Source organism: Panthera tigris, chromosome B1 (genome assembly GCF_018350195.1).
Source record: "Panthera tigris isolate Pti1 chromosome B1, P.tigris_Pti1_mat1.1, whole genome shotgun sequence".
Lineage (NCBI taxonomy): Eukaryota > Metazoa > Chordata > Mammalia > Carnivora > Felidae > Panthera > Panthera tigris.
Window position 1 is genome coordinate 741828 of NC_056663.1, and position 14446 is coordinate 756273.

Below are 14446 nucleotides of genomic sequence, written 5' to 3' on the forward strand. Positions count from 1 at the left end.
AGCTCAGGTCTTGATCTCAAGGTCATGAGTTCAAGCACTGTGTTGGGCTCCACACTGGGTGTGGAGCCTAAGTAAAAAAATTAAAAAAAAAAATAAATAAATAAATAAATAAATAAATAAATAAAATATTAATATGCATACCCTCCTACCCAGCAAAGTAACTTGTATAGAGAAACTTTTTACTCTATATACTTCTATATTGCTTGTGTTTTCACACTAAATATACATTCATATATTCCTTGAATAATTTACAAATATATTTCATAAAAGGAATCCAGAACCATAAACACGATCTTAAGACTTGTAACTTTACTACTCTAAAAATAATAATATAATCAAGGGCATCTTTTGGCTCTTTCAGAAGTGATTCGCAGCATTCTTTTAAATGAAAAGAGGGTCTGAATCTGTCTTTGGGGAAGGTCTGCAGGAGCCCTAAGAACAGACCCACTGGAGACAGGCATGCTGGCCCCTGTGGGGTTAGTGGTTAGGGTAGGGTCAGGGTTAGTGGCTAGGGTCAGGATCAGGGTTACGGTGATGGTTAGTGGTTAGGGTCAGGGTCAGGGTTAGGGTCAGGGTCGGGGTAAGGGTTAGGATTAGGGTTGGGGTTAGGGTCAGGGTCAGGTTTGGGGTAAGGGTTAGGGTTGGGGTCAGGGTTGGGGTAAGGGTCAGGGCCAGGGTTATGGTTGGGTTTGGGGTCAGGGTCAGGGTTGGGATAAGAATTAGGGTTTAGGGTTAGGATTAGGGTCAGGGTCATGGTTAACATTAGGGTCAGTGTTGGGGTAAGGGTCAAGGTTGTGTAAGGGTTAGTGTTTGGGTTGAGGTTAGGTTTAATGTTAGGGTTAGGGGTAGGGATGGGGTAAGAGTTAGTTTTAATGTTAGGGTTGGGGTAAGGGTTAGGGTTAGTGTTGAAGGGACCCAGTTGCTGAGCAGCATAAGCCAAATTTTAAATAGCAGCCAGCTACCTGGAAAGCAAGACCATCTGGTAACCCACAAATCCTCACATACTCCATAAGTCTCGAGGATCATGAGGTAAATAGTCACACACAGACTCGCACCTACCCGCACCCACCCCAAAAGATCTCTAGACCCACCACACGCAAATATTTCAATCATGTAACACAACAGAGCACTACAGATTAACCAGTAGGTATTAAATTTAGGAACTCTTGCTTCCTTGACTAAATAAGAATGTTAAAATTTACACACACACACACACACACACACACACACACATGCTTCTTCAAACCAGGTCCAACCAGCTCGGCCTTTGGACTGGAAAGGCTGAAGAATGCAATATGCATAGACAATGTGGCAATGCTTACGGTATGAACTGTGAACACACTGCGAGTCTATACCCCAGGTCCCGTGGGGTCCTGTCAAAATAAACACACTCCAAGCACAAACACTGATAAAAGTCAAACACCACAAAGCAGAGGTTACAAAACAAAGCCAGGATCCAAACACAGTCCTTTCAAGGACACTACAAACAAAACGTGGAAAACCAAGTCAGAACACTTCAACAAATAACCCAGATTCTTTTATTCATGCGAGAGGGGCCTGTGCTCAGACCAGGGGCTTCCTTTCGGCGCTAGAGCCACATTTCTTTGCTTTGAAAATCTTCACTCTAAGTTAAGCCGTAACCCCCTGCGAATCCAGGACAGTCTGGAAAAGAAGGCCAGACTTGCTAAATAAAAAATGCTAAATGCCAGTTTATTTTAAACAGCATTCGTGTCATTTCTAGGAGAGCACGGCAGGGAAGGACATCTAGGACCGGAGGAGGTGAAACGCAGCAGCCCCAGCATGAGCCTGCTGCAGGCGGGAACAGAGAGAAGCCTGTTTGGGGCTTCAGGGTTCTGGAATTCTTTTTTTTATATACTTTTTAAAAAGTTTTATTTATCTATTTTTGAGAGAGACGGAGACAGTGTGAGCAAGGGAGGAGTAGAGAGAGAGAGAGAGAGAGAGAGAGAGAGAGAATCCCCAAGCAGGCCCCACATTGTCAGCACAGAGCCCAATGTGGGGCTCAAACCCACAAAACCAAGAGATCATGACCTGAGCCAAACCGAGAGTCTGACGCCTAACCGACTGAGCCCCCCAGGTGCCCCTGGCCTCTGGGAATCTGAGAAGCACTCCCCACGTGCTCTAGGCCTCTGACCTGCCATCACTTAGTCACTCATCTAGGATTTTTATAAAATTAACTCGTGCAATTAAACTTCACACGTGGTGCACTGCACACGATTCGGTGTCACAAAGACAACCTTACACATAAGAATTTGTTTCTGTGTCCAGAAAGGCATGGTTAAAAAACCTTCCATGAGCCCCACCGCCCTTCGGAGGAAGCTACTTTAGCCTGAATTGCCCTTGCTGGCTCCTAGAGCCCCTGAAAATTCACTAGTGGAGAAACACTTTTTACTTATTAAAGGTCGAGTCTGCCATTTCTGCCTGAAGGCTCAACTTAGTGAGGTTTTACCCTGGCAAAATTAATTTCAAATGAAAGTACGGCCTATGGTACCACATAGAACTTTCTAGCAAAATTACTTGAAAACTAAAGCAACTGCCTCAGGAGAGCGTGCATGCCTCCCCCTGCCTCCAGACTTGGAGACCACAGTTCCCAGGGAGGTGAGCTGCGTTTCCTGTCTGGGACTCACTCCTCACACGGCCTGGGAGCCACAGAGGCAGTGTCCAACGGCCTGAGCTCCAGATCCTTCACTGTGGGTACAGAGCCACACAACGTTCTATACCCATCACACCTTCTCCGGAGCTTCTCAGGTACCCCTCACACGTGTGCATTCCTAGCATAGTGCCAAGAACAAACTGTGGGCCAAATAAATATTCACGAATCGATCCACTCATTCTCTCAGCTCAACAGCACACATAGAAATAATGCTGGAAACTGCAGCTACTATTTACTGAGTGCTTACTGCACACAAGGCGTGCGGTTGTATTTTATACACATTATCTCATTTAATGGAAGGAACACAGGATTTGAAGCCCATTGACCTGGATTAGAAATCTAGCTCTACTTAGAAAAAACAAGACCTGAGAGAGTTTCACCAAAATGCATGCTCGTCATGCGTGGGGAGTAAGCCTGGGGGCAGAGTGAGGAAACTCCACTTTGGTTTATATAGTTATAGAAGTTGTTACCATAGATTTGTATATGTCACACACCATGTATGGGCCTCATGTGTTATTTGTCTGCTATGAATTATGTATGCAAAGTGTTCAAAAAGTATTTGCTCTTTTGATTTTTTAAGAAATCTACTTTGTGAGGGGGGCCTGGGTAGCTCAGTCGGTTAAGCGTCTGACCTCGGCTCAGGTCATGATCTCACAGTTCGTGAGTTCAAGCCCCACATCAGGCTCTGTGCTGACAGCTCAGAGCCTGGAGCCCTTCGGATTCTGTGTCTCCCCTCTCTCTGCCCCTCCTCTGCTCGTGCTCTCTCTCTCTCTCTCAAATATAAATAAGCATTTAAAAAATTTAAAAAATGGGGCGCCTGGGTGGCTCAGTCGGTTGGGCGTCCGACTTCGGTTCAGGTCACGGTCTCGCGGTCCGTGAGTTCCAGCCCCGCGTCGGGCTCTGGGCTGATGGCTCAGAGCCTGGAGCCTGCTTCCGATTCTGTGTCTCTCTCTCTCTCTGCCCCTCCCCCGTTCATGCTCTTTCTCTCTCTGTCTCAAAAATAAATAAAACGTTAAAAAAAATTTTTTTTTAATTTAAAAAATAAAAAAAGAAATCTACTTTGTGAACTATAAACAGTTCGCACATTGCAACAGACAGGGAATTTACAACAAACTCAAATAATTGATTTGTTCTAATTTATTTCCTATTTTTCACATAAAAAAACCCTACAATAACCTCAGCGACTGCATCCAAACACATACATAATGATACATAAAGACTCACATTCCTGCAATTAAACCGAATGTATACCATATATATTATGAATAGTCATGTACATATTCATGTGAAATGTGTTTTCTGTTCTGGTACTGTTCTGTTTTTCAGATTAAAAAATCCCTTGGCAAATTTTGCCATTTCATCATTTGCACTACAACTCGCTGTGGGGTAGGAATGGGAACGCCTCACAGGAAAGAAACCGAGGAGGAAAGAGGAATCTGGAAGGCTTGCTGACGCATCGAGATGCGACGTGCATTTGCTGTGAGGCTTTGGGAGAGTTACTTACCCTCTCTGAGCCTTGGATTTCCATCTGTAGCCTGAGCGTGATTCCTCTACCTCCCACTCGCTTGTAAAGCCCCCAGGAACACAGTTTCTGGGTCTCAGGTGCGGGCTCTGGGTCAACACAAATGGCAAAACACCTGCTTCTGTGACCTGAGTCAGAACTCGGTCACTTAACAAGCCCTGTGTGAGGCGACAGAAATGCTACCCTTGACCAAACTCCAGGGAGGCTCCTCCAGGGCCCTGACCCTCACTGCCCGACCACAGTGCCGGCCCTGTGGGGCCTGTGTCGCCCAGTCTCAGGGAGCCCCCAGCTCTGTGTCTGACTAGGCTCCTCACCGCCCCCCAGGTGAGTCCGATCGCCTGGCCCGCCTTCAGCATGAAACCCGTCTGGAAGAACCCCCAGCCCCTGATGCTTCCTCGTAGTGGTGTCCCTCCACGCCCCACCTGCTCTGGGGTGCACACCCCACCCATTGGGCCCCACCCACTGGTCGCCAGATGGAGCCCCTTTCCACCGTTAGCCCTCATGTCAGAATAACTTTTCTTAAACAGAGGTGCCAAGGGTGGGGACACAGCCTTTATTAGAACAGCATTCACCCCTCACACCCTGAAACTAAGTGTGAAGGCACAGAAACAGTGAGCCCCACCCTGCCTCCGAGCCCCTCCCTGCAGACTGGTCCCTGACTGAGGGCCACCTTGGAGGGTCAGCCAACCACCCAGTGCCCCTCCGCCGTCACCAGACCCAAGGCCAGCACCTTTTAGTCCCCACTTCTCCCGAGGGGGTGGTAAGAGTGCAATCATCCAAGACAGTGGCAAGAAGGCCACGAAGCACCCTCACCCTCCACCCATCCTTCATTTTTAAAGCAGTTTGTATCTGATGTCTCGTCTGAGTCATTCCTGTGTCTTAGTTAACAAGGGCGGTATTTATTCCTTTTTAAATTACAGTCATTTTAAAAGGCTTTCTATATTTAAATAGTTATATCTATACGTTTTTGAAATATGGAAACAGAAACTCATAAATATGCATTTTTCAATGTTTATTTGTTTTGAGGAGGGGTGTGGAGAAAGGAGAGAGACTGAGAGAGAAACCCAGGCAGGCTCTAAGCAGTCAGCACAGACCCTAGCAGGGCTTGAGCTCATGAACTGTGAGATAGTGACCTGAGCTGAAACCAACAGTCGGATGTTTAACTGACAGAGCCCCCACAGGGCTCCCTAAACATGCATTTTTAAAGAACCTGTTATCTCGGAGCCTGGAGCCTGTTTCTGATTCTGTGTCCCTCTCTCTCTGCCCCTCCCCCGTTCATGCTCTGTCTCTCTCTGTCCCAAAAATAAATAAAAAAGGTTGAAAAAAAAAAATTTAAAGAACCTGTTATCAGGGACAGGAGAGCAGAGGCGAGCCCAAGCGGCGGACCCAGGGACGGCTTCCCCAGCTGCTCCTCTGTGACGTTGAGTCACGTCACCTCTCTGTGCCTGGCCCGCCCTCACAGGTAAGTAAGGCCTGAGCAGTGACAGGTGTGATATCACGTGGTACCTCGGGGACCTTCAAGTCGTGCCTGGGGCGCAGTTAGTGCAGAGAACCTGCAGACAGTCTCCCTGAAGGCCCGCAGCCAAGCCCAGAGGAGGATGACCCAGAGATGGAGCTGGGACGGCCTTGGCCACGGCCGTCCCCCGTGGACCCCCGACCCCCGTCCCCGCGGACTCCCGTCCCTACGGACCCCTGTCCCCACAGACTGTCCCCGCGGCCTGTCCCCGTGGACCCCGCGCCCTGGACCCCATGCATGCCCCCTGTCCCCGCGGACCCCCCTCCCCACAGACCCCTGTCCCCACGGACCCCTGTCCCCGCGGATCCCCGTCCCCATGGACCCCCGTCCCCTGACCCCCGTCTCCACAGATCCCCGTCCCCACGGACCCCTGTCCCCACGGACCCCGTCCCCCGACCCCTGTCCCCACGGATCTCCGTCCCCGCGGACCCCTGCCACTGGGCCACTGGAACCCCGGGGAAGCTGCTTCTGCATCAGGGGCCCTGGGGTTGCTCCAGCAGGAAGGCTGCAGGGGGTGGGAGGGCTGGGGGGATGACACCTGGAGGACGGAGAGCGGCCCACTGTCGCTACCAGGGCAGTAACGCCTGCTCCTGAGCCAGTACACAGATGCTGGCCAGGCTGCCTAGGGGGAAGGGGTTAGAGTTGCGGCTGGCCAGTTCCCTGGGGGTCTCAGGGTCTCGGGGGGGTTGTAGGGGAGGAAGCCCCCCCACCCGTGCCCTCCTGGGTTCCAGGGTCCCCCCCTCTGACCTCCTGGGTTCCAGAGCTGGACCCAAGAAACAAACACAACAGGAGATCATGTGTGTGAGTTCCTGAACCGGGAACACTGCTGTTCTGAGGCCCCTGCCCCTTCTCCCGGGCAGAGTAATGACTGCAGGGGATGTGGGCCGTGGGAGGGGCATTTGGGAGGTGTGGCCATGTGTAACAGTGTGGGGTGGGGCCTGTGACAAGCGTCCATCCTCCCAGTGGGCAGACTCCAGGGACGGGATTGGTACCAAGAGCTTCCTTGGGGGTGGGGGGTGGGGCCAGAGGGGGGCCGGGGGGGTCTGTGTGCAGGCAGATGGGGAGCATTCACAGAAAGCCCCTCCAGGCACCTGCTGGTTCTCCATCGTCCTCTGCTCAAAGTAATCAATAGACTCAAGCGTCAACTTTGGGGTGCTGTGTCCTGAACTCCTTCAGTTAACTTTCCGTAAGGACTCCCCTGGGGGCAGGGCTGGGGGAGTGTCCGGTCTTGGGGCAACTGGGTGCCCGGCTCACTGGCAGGGTGTCAGCACACAGGGCCGGCTGCCCATTTCGACTCACACACGCACACACATCACACACATGCACGGGTGCATGTGCACACACACACACACATACACACACACACACACTGGAAGTGCAGGAAACCCGCCCGTCTACACTGTGCTCACGAGGCCCTATGCAGGAGAACCAGGTAGACCCGATGGTCTCCAGCAAAGAACTTGAGGGAATAATTAGCTTTCGTTGACCCTTGAGTAAATCCCAACTCACCATCGGATCTGTCACTTTTTAAAGATGTTAAATGTAACAAAAAATGTTTTAAAGGAGAAAAACACCAGGACAGTAATTACAGCCTTTGAGAGAGGACTGCTGACTCCCCCCTCCCCCCTGTGCAAACTCCAAACCCAGAGGAGTGAAGCACTGACCAGGTGGCGGGGGGAGGTCAGCTCAGAAAGCCCTGGGCCCACAGTCCCAGGAAGGGAGGTGTTCGCGGTGGGGGACACTCACGGCCCACACCCCCCCCACCGAGCCTGGACCATGTCATGATGCCACACTCTCCTTTTCCTTCCCCTCTTTGCCTTCTCTTCTTTGGTTTGTTCTTCTTTTTATAACTGTACTATTTGTTCATTTATTTATGGGGGGAGGGGCAGAGAGAGAGAGAGAGAGAGAGAGAGAGAGAGAGACTCTCAAGCAGGCTCTGCCTGTCAGCACAGAGCCCGACGTGGGGCTCGATCCCACAAACCATGAGATCCTGACCTGAACGGAAACCAGGAGTCAGTCGCTAAATGGACTGAGCCACCAGGTGCCCCTAAACTGTATTTTTAAAAGTCTTCTTACACAATTTGCCTGTTCCTTCTCATTCAATTTAACAGCAATATATTTGCTATACTCATGTGAAAATATTCAATACTTTTAAAAAAATATGTATCTTTTCTGCTTACAAGAATAACACATGTTCACAATTGGTAAATAGTGAAAAGCACAGAGTAACGAGACTTTTGCAATTATCCAATCTGCAATAGCTCAGCAATCATGCCCAGCGACTCGGCACTTGAGATGCACGACCAACAGGGCGCTGCGGTTTTAAACCATAATGCCACCCCTCCCCCAAGGCCCTGCCTGCTCCGATCCCTCCCCCGTGGCCCCTGTACCTGCACAGACCCCCACCTCAGGGCCCCCTGGGTCCAGGGGTTCCCAGCCCCCTTCCCACCCCCAACAGGCGGACTTGAGCTGGGCCCTTGTGTGTCCTTCCTTCTTTCCAGAGCCAGGAGCTCCTGTCGATCACCTTGTGCCCACATCGGGCAGCACGTGGGCCCCTTGGCCCCTTGGCCAAGGCCATGCAGACCCCTTCCAGGAGGGGGCTCCTTACTCAGGAGCATCTTACTAGTGGGTGACTGACCCTACCTCAGCAGCCCTCCCTCCCTGCCTCCCCTCTCCATCTCTCCCTGTCTCTCCCTCCTTGTCTCTCCCTCTATCTCTTTCTCCCTGTCTCTCCTTCCCTGTCTCTCCCTCTGTCTTTCTCCCTGTGTCTCTCCCTCCCTGTCTCTTCCTCTGTTTCTCTCTCCCTGTCTCTCCCTGTCTCTTCCTCTGTCTCTCCCTCCCTGTCACTCCCTATGTCTTTCCCTCCCTGTCTCTCCCTCCCTGTCTGTCTCCCTGTCTCTTGGTTCTGCATGTATTTGCCCGGTGGATTTTGTAGTTAATTCAGTCCTGAGGTTAAACCACATCAAGGTCCACCTGAAGGGAAGGACAGGCCAGTTATAGGGGCATCTTCAGAGCAGACACGTCCCTAGCGCTGACCCCGCTAGATAGATGAGCCCGTAATTCCACATGATGAGTGCAGCGAAAACCACGATTTCAAATGGGTGCCCGCTGGGTGCCCACAGATTTTAAAATAGGCAGGAATTACGGTGAAAGTTGGTTAAGTGTCCAACTCTCCATTTCCTCGCAGGTCATGATCTCACGGTTTATGGGTTTGAGCCCTACATCGGGCTCTGTGCTGTGTCAGCTTGGAGTTCGCTTGGGATTCTCCCTCCCGATGTCTCTCTCTCAGCCCCTCCCCCCTCTCTGCCCTCCCCCACTCTCTCTCTCTCTCTCTCTCTCAAAATAAATAAATTTAAAAAAATAAAAATAAAAAAACCTAATGCGGCACTTGGGTGGCTCAGATGGTTAAGTGTCCAACTTCAGCTCAGGTCATGATCTCAGGGCTCGTGGGTTCAAGCCCTGTGTTGGGCTCTGTGCTGACAGCTCGGAGCCTGAAGCCTGCTTTGGATTCTGGGTCTCCCTCTCTTTCTGTCCCTCCCCTACTCATGCTCTCTCTCTCTCTCTCTCAAAAATCGACATTAAAAAAAAATTAGAAAAAAGTAAATAAAAAACATAATTTCTTATTATTCTTCTTCTGTGACAGGAGCCATGGCCCAAGAAGGAGGAAAACCAGAAGTCATTTTTGTCACGACCGTTTACTGACCGTGGTTGGCAGAAGATCCGTGTCTCAAAGTACAACCAGGGCTTTACAACATAGACATGTTAGCAAGAGTTCTTGATTTTCACATGAGGAAAGGAAGTGAAAAACAATATTTGACCTCTCAGAGGCCCAGTTTACCTACCTATTGCGGTAAAAGAGAAACATCTGGGTGTGGCACGGAAGTCCCCATTTGAAAATAAACACAGCTTTCGCCGGGGCACCAGACAGCGGTGGACTGTTAGCCCTTAATACATTCATCTTTGCTGTGTTCTTGTTCTAGAAAGACTACTGGGCCTGATTGCCCTCCCTAAATCTCTGTTCTTGTCTCTAAACGAGCTATTTCTCAGAGCTTGGAAACAGGCTTCGCGTCTGAGAGGCTTGTGTCCCGGAGGGTCTAGGACAAGGACCCTGTCCAGCCAGAGGGGACCCCGGCCCTGGATCTTGTTCCCAGGCAGGATTTCCATCTGAACACAAAATGACTTCCTCTCTCTAACCTCCCCCCCCCCCCCCCCCGCATCCCCCCTACGGTTATTTGTCTGGGGAATCCAGGCATCAAAGACTTTGGTAATAATTACATTTCCTTCAATGGAGACAGGATCTCACCCTTCCGGACTGAAACCCTCTGATGGGCGAGCTGGTCTGAGGTCCCTGATGGCCCTGCCCTCCCCTCCTCACTCCTGCCAGCTGCCACCCACCTCCTTGGGGGCACCTGCCCGCCTGTGTGTCTCCCTCGTTATCTGTCACATTGAGTCGAGTGACCCCATCACACAGCGAGTTCTGAGCCTTCAGAAAACACACTTGTAGCCTCAGAGTGAGTAAAAAAAAAATCCATGGTCAAATTTTGGGGAGGTTTTCAAATTACCATTTGAATGGCTAATTTGGTGTGAAAACATTACTATTTTTCATTCAGAAATGCTTTGGCTTACCCATAAACAAGACACCTCTCTAGAAGGACACAGAATGTGGACCCTCAGACAGCACTGAAGTGCAAAGCTCTGGAGATTAAGGTTTGCTTGGACACCCCCCCCCCCCACCACCGCTCAGCAAAAACTCCTGGAATGCCTTCCCTGCAGAGCACAGGAAAGAGGGCTGTTTGGTCTGTAAGGCGATTGGGGTTACTTTATAAACCTGGGGGTGAATTTCTCATTCATAAAGGCAGTGTTTGGGATGCGGCGAACTCCAAACAGGCCTGATTTTCATTTTCCCTCCAGCACCGTCATGGTCACATGCACGTCCTTTTGCGGATTCGAGGCCCCCTGGCCACAAAGTTTACCTCATGGGGCTGGCGGGGAACCATGGAAGAGAACAGGATGTAGAACTGCGCAGCCCTTGGGGGCTGGGGGGAATCCCCCCCGCCCCCAGTTAGCCCTGGGGGGCCAGTCCATCTCCCACCATCACCGTAGGCAGAAAGAGTTGGGGGGATCCCCGGAAAAAGATAGACACAGCTTTCCTAACACAACAAAAGTCATTTCAGGCCCCTGGACATCTTGTGAAAGTCTAAGAACAAACAGCCACCATGAGGCCAGGAGACACCTAACCGTATTCAGAAGGGCCAACTGGCCTCTCACATAGCTTGCTGATCTCTGCAGGATCTAGATCTAACCCCCTCTGAGTAGTCAGATCCCCCACCAGCAGCGGCTCTTGACTTTGACCTGGACGCAGTCACCTTAGAATGACTTCTGCCCCAGTTCGGCGCTGAACTCCCCATTGAGCAAGCCTCTCTGCGGGTATGTGTGCCCCTTGGCTTATAGCTTCCCCAGGTCTGTTGTTGGGGGGATGCTGCTTCTGGAAAGATCCCCGGGTTCCCCTTTACTGGTTGCAAGTAAAACCCTCCTTTTCCTATTCTCTTTGGCTGGATATCCACCAAGAGGAGAACCCAGTTTTGGATGACATCATCAGCTGGGGGCCAAGCCCATCCTCTGAGGTCATGAGCCCTGAGGGCCCAGACCATTCTTAGAGGTCACCCAGCCCTGTCCTCAGAGGTCACCAGCCCTGGGGGTCCAGCCCATCCTCCAAGGTGACCAGCTCAGGGGACCGAGCCCATCCTCAGAGGTCACCAGCCCTGAGGGCCCAGCCCTGTCCTCAGAGGTCACCAGCCCTGGGGGCCCAGCCTGTCCTCAGAGGTCACCCGTCCTGGGGGCCCAGCCTGTCCTCAGAGGTCACCAGACCTGGGGGCCCAGCCTGTCCTCAGAGGTCACCAGCCCTGGGGGCCCAGTCCTGTCCTCAGAGGTCACAGCCCAGAGGCCTAGCCCATCTTTCAAGGTCACCAGCCCTGGGGGCCCAGCTCTGTCCTCAGAGGTCACCAGCCCTGGGGGCCCAGCCTGTCCTCAGAGGTCACCAGCCCTGGGGGCCCAGCCCTGTCCTCAGAGGTCACCAGCCCTGAGGGCCCAGCCCTGTCCTCAGAGGTCACCAGCCCTGGGGGCCCAGCCTGTCCACAGAGGTCACCAGCCCTGGGCACCCAGCCCTGTCCTCAGAGGTCACCAGCCCTGCGGGCCCAGCCTGCTGAAGCCAGACGTGTCTCTAGGAAGTCAGACCTCTGTCTCTAGCAACCCATCCAGGAAGCCCAACAATCATGCTGGGACAGCTGTCCCAACAGCCAGAACTTGATCAGTAACTGACAGCTTCCCCGATTTTGTCCCCGCTTCCCTCTTAGGACCAACCACAGAAAGCCAAACACGTTCCCCAAACCAGTTCTGAGGACGACGCTCCAGGCCTGCCCAGGCCCGACTTCACGGCGCCCACAGCCTCCGTCAGGACACGGACCTTCCTCCCCCTCCCCCCGGCGGAGACCCCGCTCCTGTGCCTGCCCGTGACCTTCTGCCAGAGGCAGGTGAGCCGGCTGACGGCCCTGGGACAGCAGGCTCTGAGTCAGCAGCCCCTGCCGGTCCTCCCGCGGTGCGTCCCGGCTGTTTCCACACCAGTTAGTGGACCTTCTGCACTCAGAGGGAGGGGTCACACATGAGGCCATCCCAGGACATGGAGGCAGGTGTCTGTCACCTTGCTGGTGGCAGGTGCGTCCCGCTGCCTCACGGGTACCACAGGCTGCCCGGGGCAGCAAGAGCGGTCCTGCTCAGTGCCACGGCTGGCTGTAAGCTGGAGTGTCCCCAGAAAGCCACTGTGGGGAACTGCTGGCAGCTTACATGGCTCTGGTGGTGGCTGGGAGGGGACAGGAAGCCTCAAGGATGAGAGAAAAAAACCGTTGTCTGGAAACTCCCCACCAAAACCTAACGACACATTTTTTTTCAACTTTACAACTTTATTAAAAATAAATTTATCACTAGGTCGCAACTACACAAGTTAAAGTTGATGAGGATTAAGGGGAACAGAATTTGGGTTTAAGGCCTGGTCCAGTGAGGTCTCAGGATCTTTTCCTGAGAGGAAGCACATCTGAGGTCGGGAAAACACGGAACAGAGCCCCCGGCTGCTCCTCCCGACCTCAGTCTTCCGCTCTCCCACAGGACGTGTGGACGGCCAGGCGCTGTGAGTGTGCAAGCCGTCCCCAGTGGAGTCACATCCTGGGCTCCCACCTCCACGAGTGAGGTGCCACGTACAAGGTCCCGTGTCAGGTTTTCCTTCAAAGTCCGTGCCCCACTGATTGCCCGTGGGCTCCTGCACCCCCACACTCCTGTGACCCCTCTCTTTCTGCCAGGCCCCGGCCCGCCGGCATCTTCCAGTGCCGTGGCCACCATTGCGTGGGAGGACCGTACCCAGCGTCTCTGTTGCTAACTCACGCTGCCCACTGCAGACGATTCTTCCATTCTACCATTTCTTCCACCCGCCTCCCCCACACCCGACACACTCCACGAATGCCCCCCTCTCTCCGTGAGCCCCGCCCCTGACCAATGACCTTGCCATCTCCTCTGGGAAGGCCACACACACCTATTTTCCATCCTATCTTCTACCCGGTTCTCCTTTTCTCTAATTTCACTGGACCGTGACTTGTTCTGTAGGCGATTTGGGGCACAGAGGACCTTCTGAGAAGATCCCTTCCTCACTCAGGAAGGGAGGGAGGTTGACGGGAGCACTGCACACTTCCTCTTGAACACAGGGTTTTCTCCCTCCTCTCCCGCAATCTGCTTCTTCTCACAGCACACAGGCATCACAATGTCCGACGCCCCGTGGATCTCACTCATCTCAAAAATCTGTCCCTTTGGTCCCCATCATTTTACCCTACCTGGACTGGCAGACTGTTCAGCTGGTATTAAGTGCCCGGCTTATATTACATGCTATGCTAAAGGCCTGGAATAAGTCTGTGAACAGGGACAGAAAAACATCTAAGATTTCCTACGGCAACTCCAGAGTCTCTAGGTGATAGCTGTGCACGCGCGCTCAAGTCTGGGACTCTGAGAAGTGCAGATACTCTCCTTAGTCTCGATACTTTGGGATTCAATTTTTATCTTATTTCATTTTTTAAATGTTTATTTATTTTTGAGAGAGAGAGAGAGAGAGAGAGAGAGACAGAGGGAGCAGGGGAGGGGCAGAGAGAGAGGGAGACACAGACTCTGAAGCAGGCTCCAGGCTCCAAGCTGTCAGCACAGAGCCCGACGTGGAGCTCGAACCCACCAACTGTGAGATCATGACCTGAGCTGAAGTTGGCCGCTTAACTGACGGAGCCACCCAGGCGCCCAGGGATTTAATTTTTAAAGCTACTTTCGTTCACATAAGATATAGTACTTTGCAAATAAGACAGATTTGTTTCGCTAGGGTTTTCAAAGACCGACCCCCCCACCCCCCGTGTGGGGAGCAATGCGGCAATCACACAGCGATGCCGGCATGAGCAGGATCCCTGGCACCGACCTGCACGCACCCCGACGCCGGGAGCTGGGCAGCTTGCACATGGCATGCACCACGGGACTCGTGCACCGCTATGTGGTGCGTAGATCTCAGACAGAAAAAAGGTCTTTTCCCTCTACTCAACTTGCCTTCTGAGGACCCTTAAGTCAGGCTGGCAAGAGACAGAGTAGCAAGAAAAAAAGAAGTCTGTTAACACGCATGTTCACACGCACATGATGAGTAACCCAGAGCAGTCATCACAGC

At 52.4% G+C, this 14446-nt stretch overlaps 1 protein-coding gene and 1 long non-coding RNA gene across 2 annotated transcripts in view; one reads left to right on the forward strand and one right to left on the reverse strand.

Moving 5' to 3' along the window:
• The window catches only part of LOC102965620 (testis development related protein), a 46395-nt gene extending 42181 nt beyond the window's left edge, over positions 1-4214 (reverse strand). The window contains exon 1 of the mRNA XM_042982820.1: positions 4176-4214. Coding sequence (XP_042838754.1) covers positions 4176-4199 — 24 coding nt within the window. The 5' untranslated portion in view covers positions 4200-4214. The remainder of the gene's footprint in view (positions 1-4175) is intronic.
• A 2524-nt stretch (positions 4215-6738) lies between these two features.
• Positions 6739-12632, forward strand: LOC122237595. The gene is made up of 5 exons (XR_006216170.1): positions 6739-6895; positions 9353-10220; positions 10320-10416; positions 10884-11136; positions 12063-12632. It is a non-coding gene; the product is annotated as an uncharacterized LOC122237595 (long non-coding RNA).
• The last annotated feature ends 1814 nt before the right edge of the window (positions 12633-14446 follow it).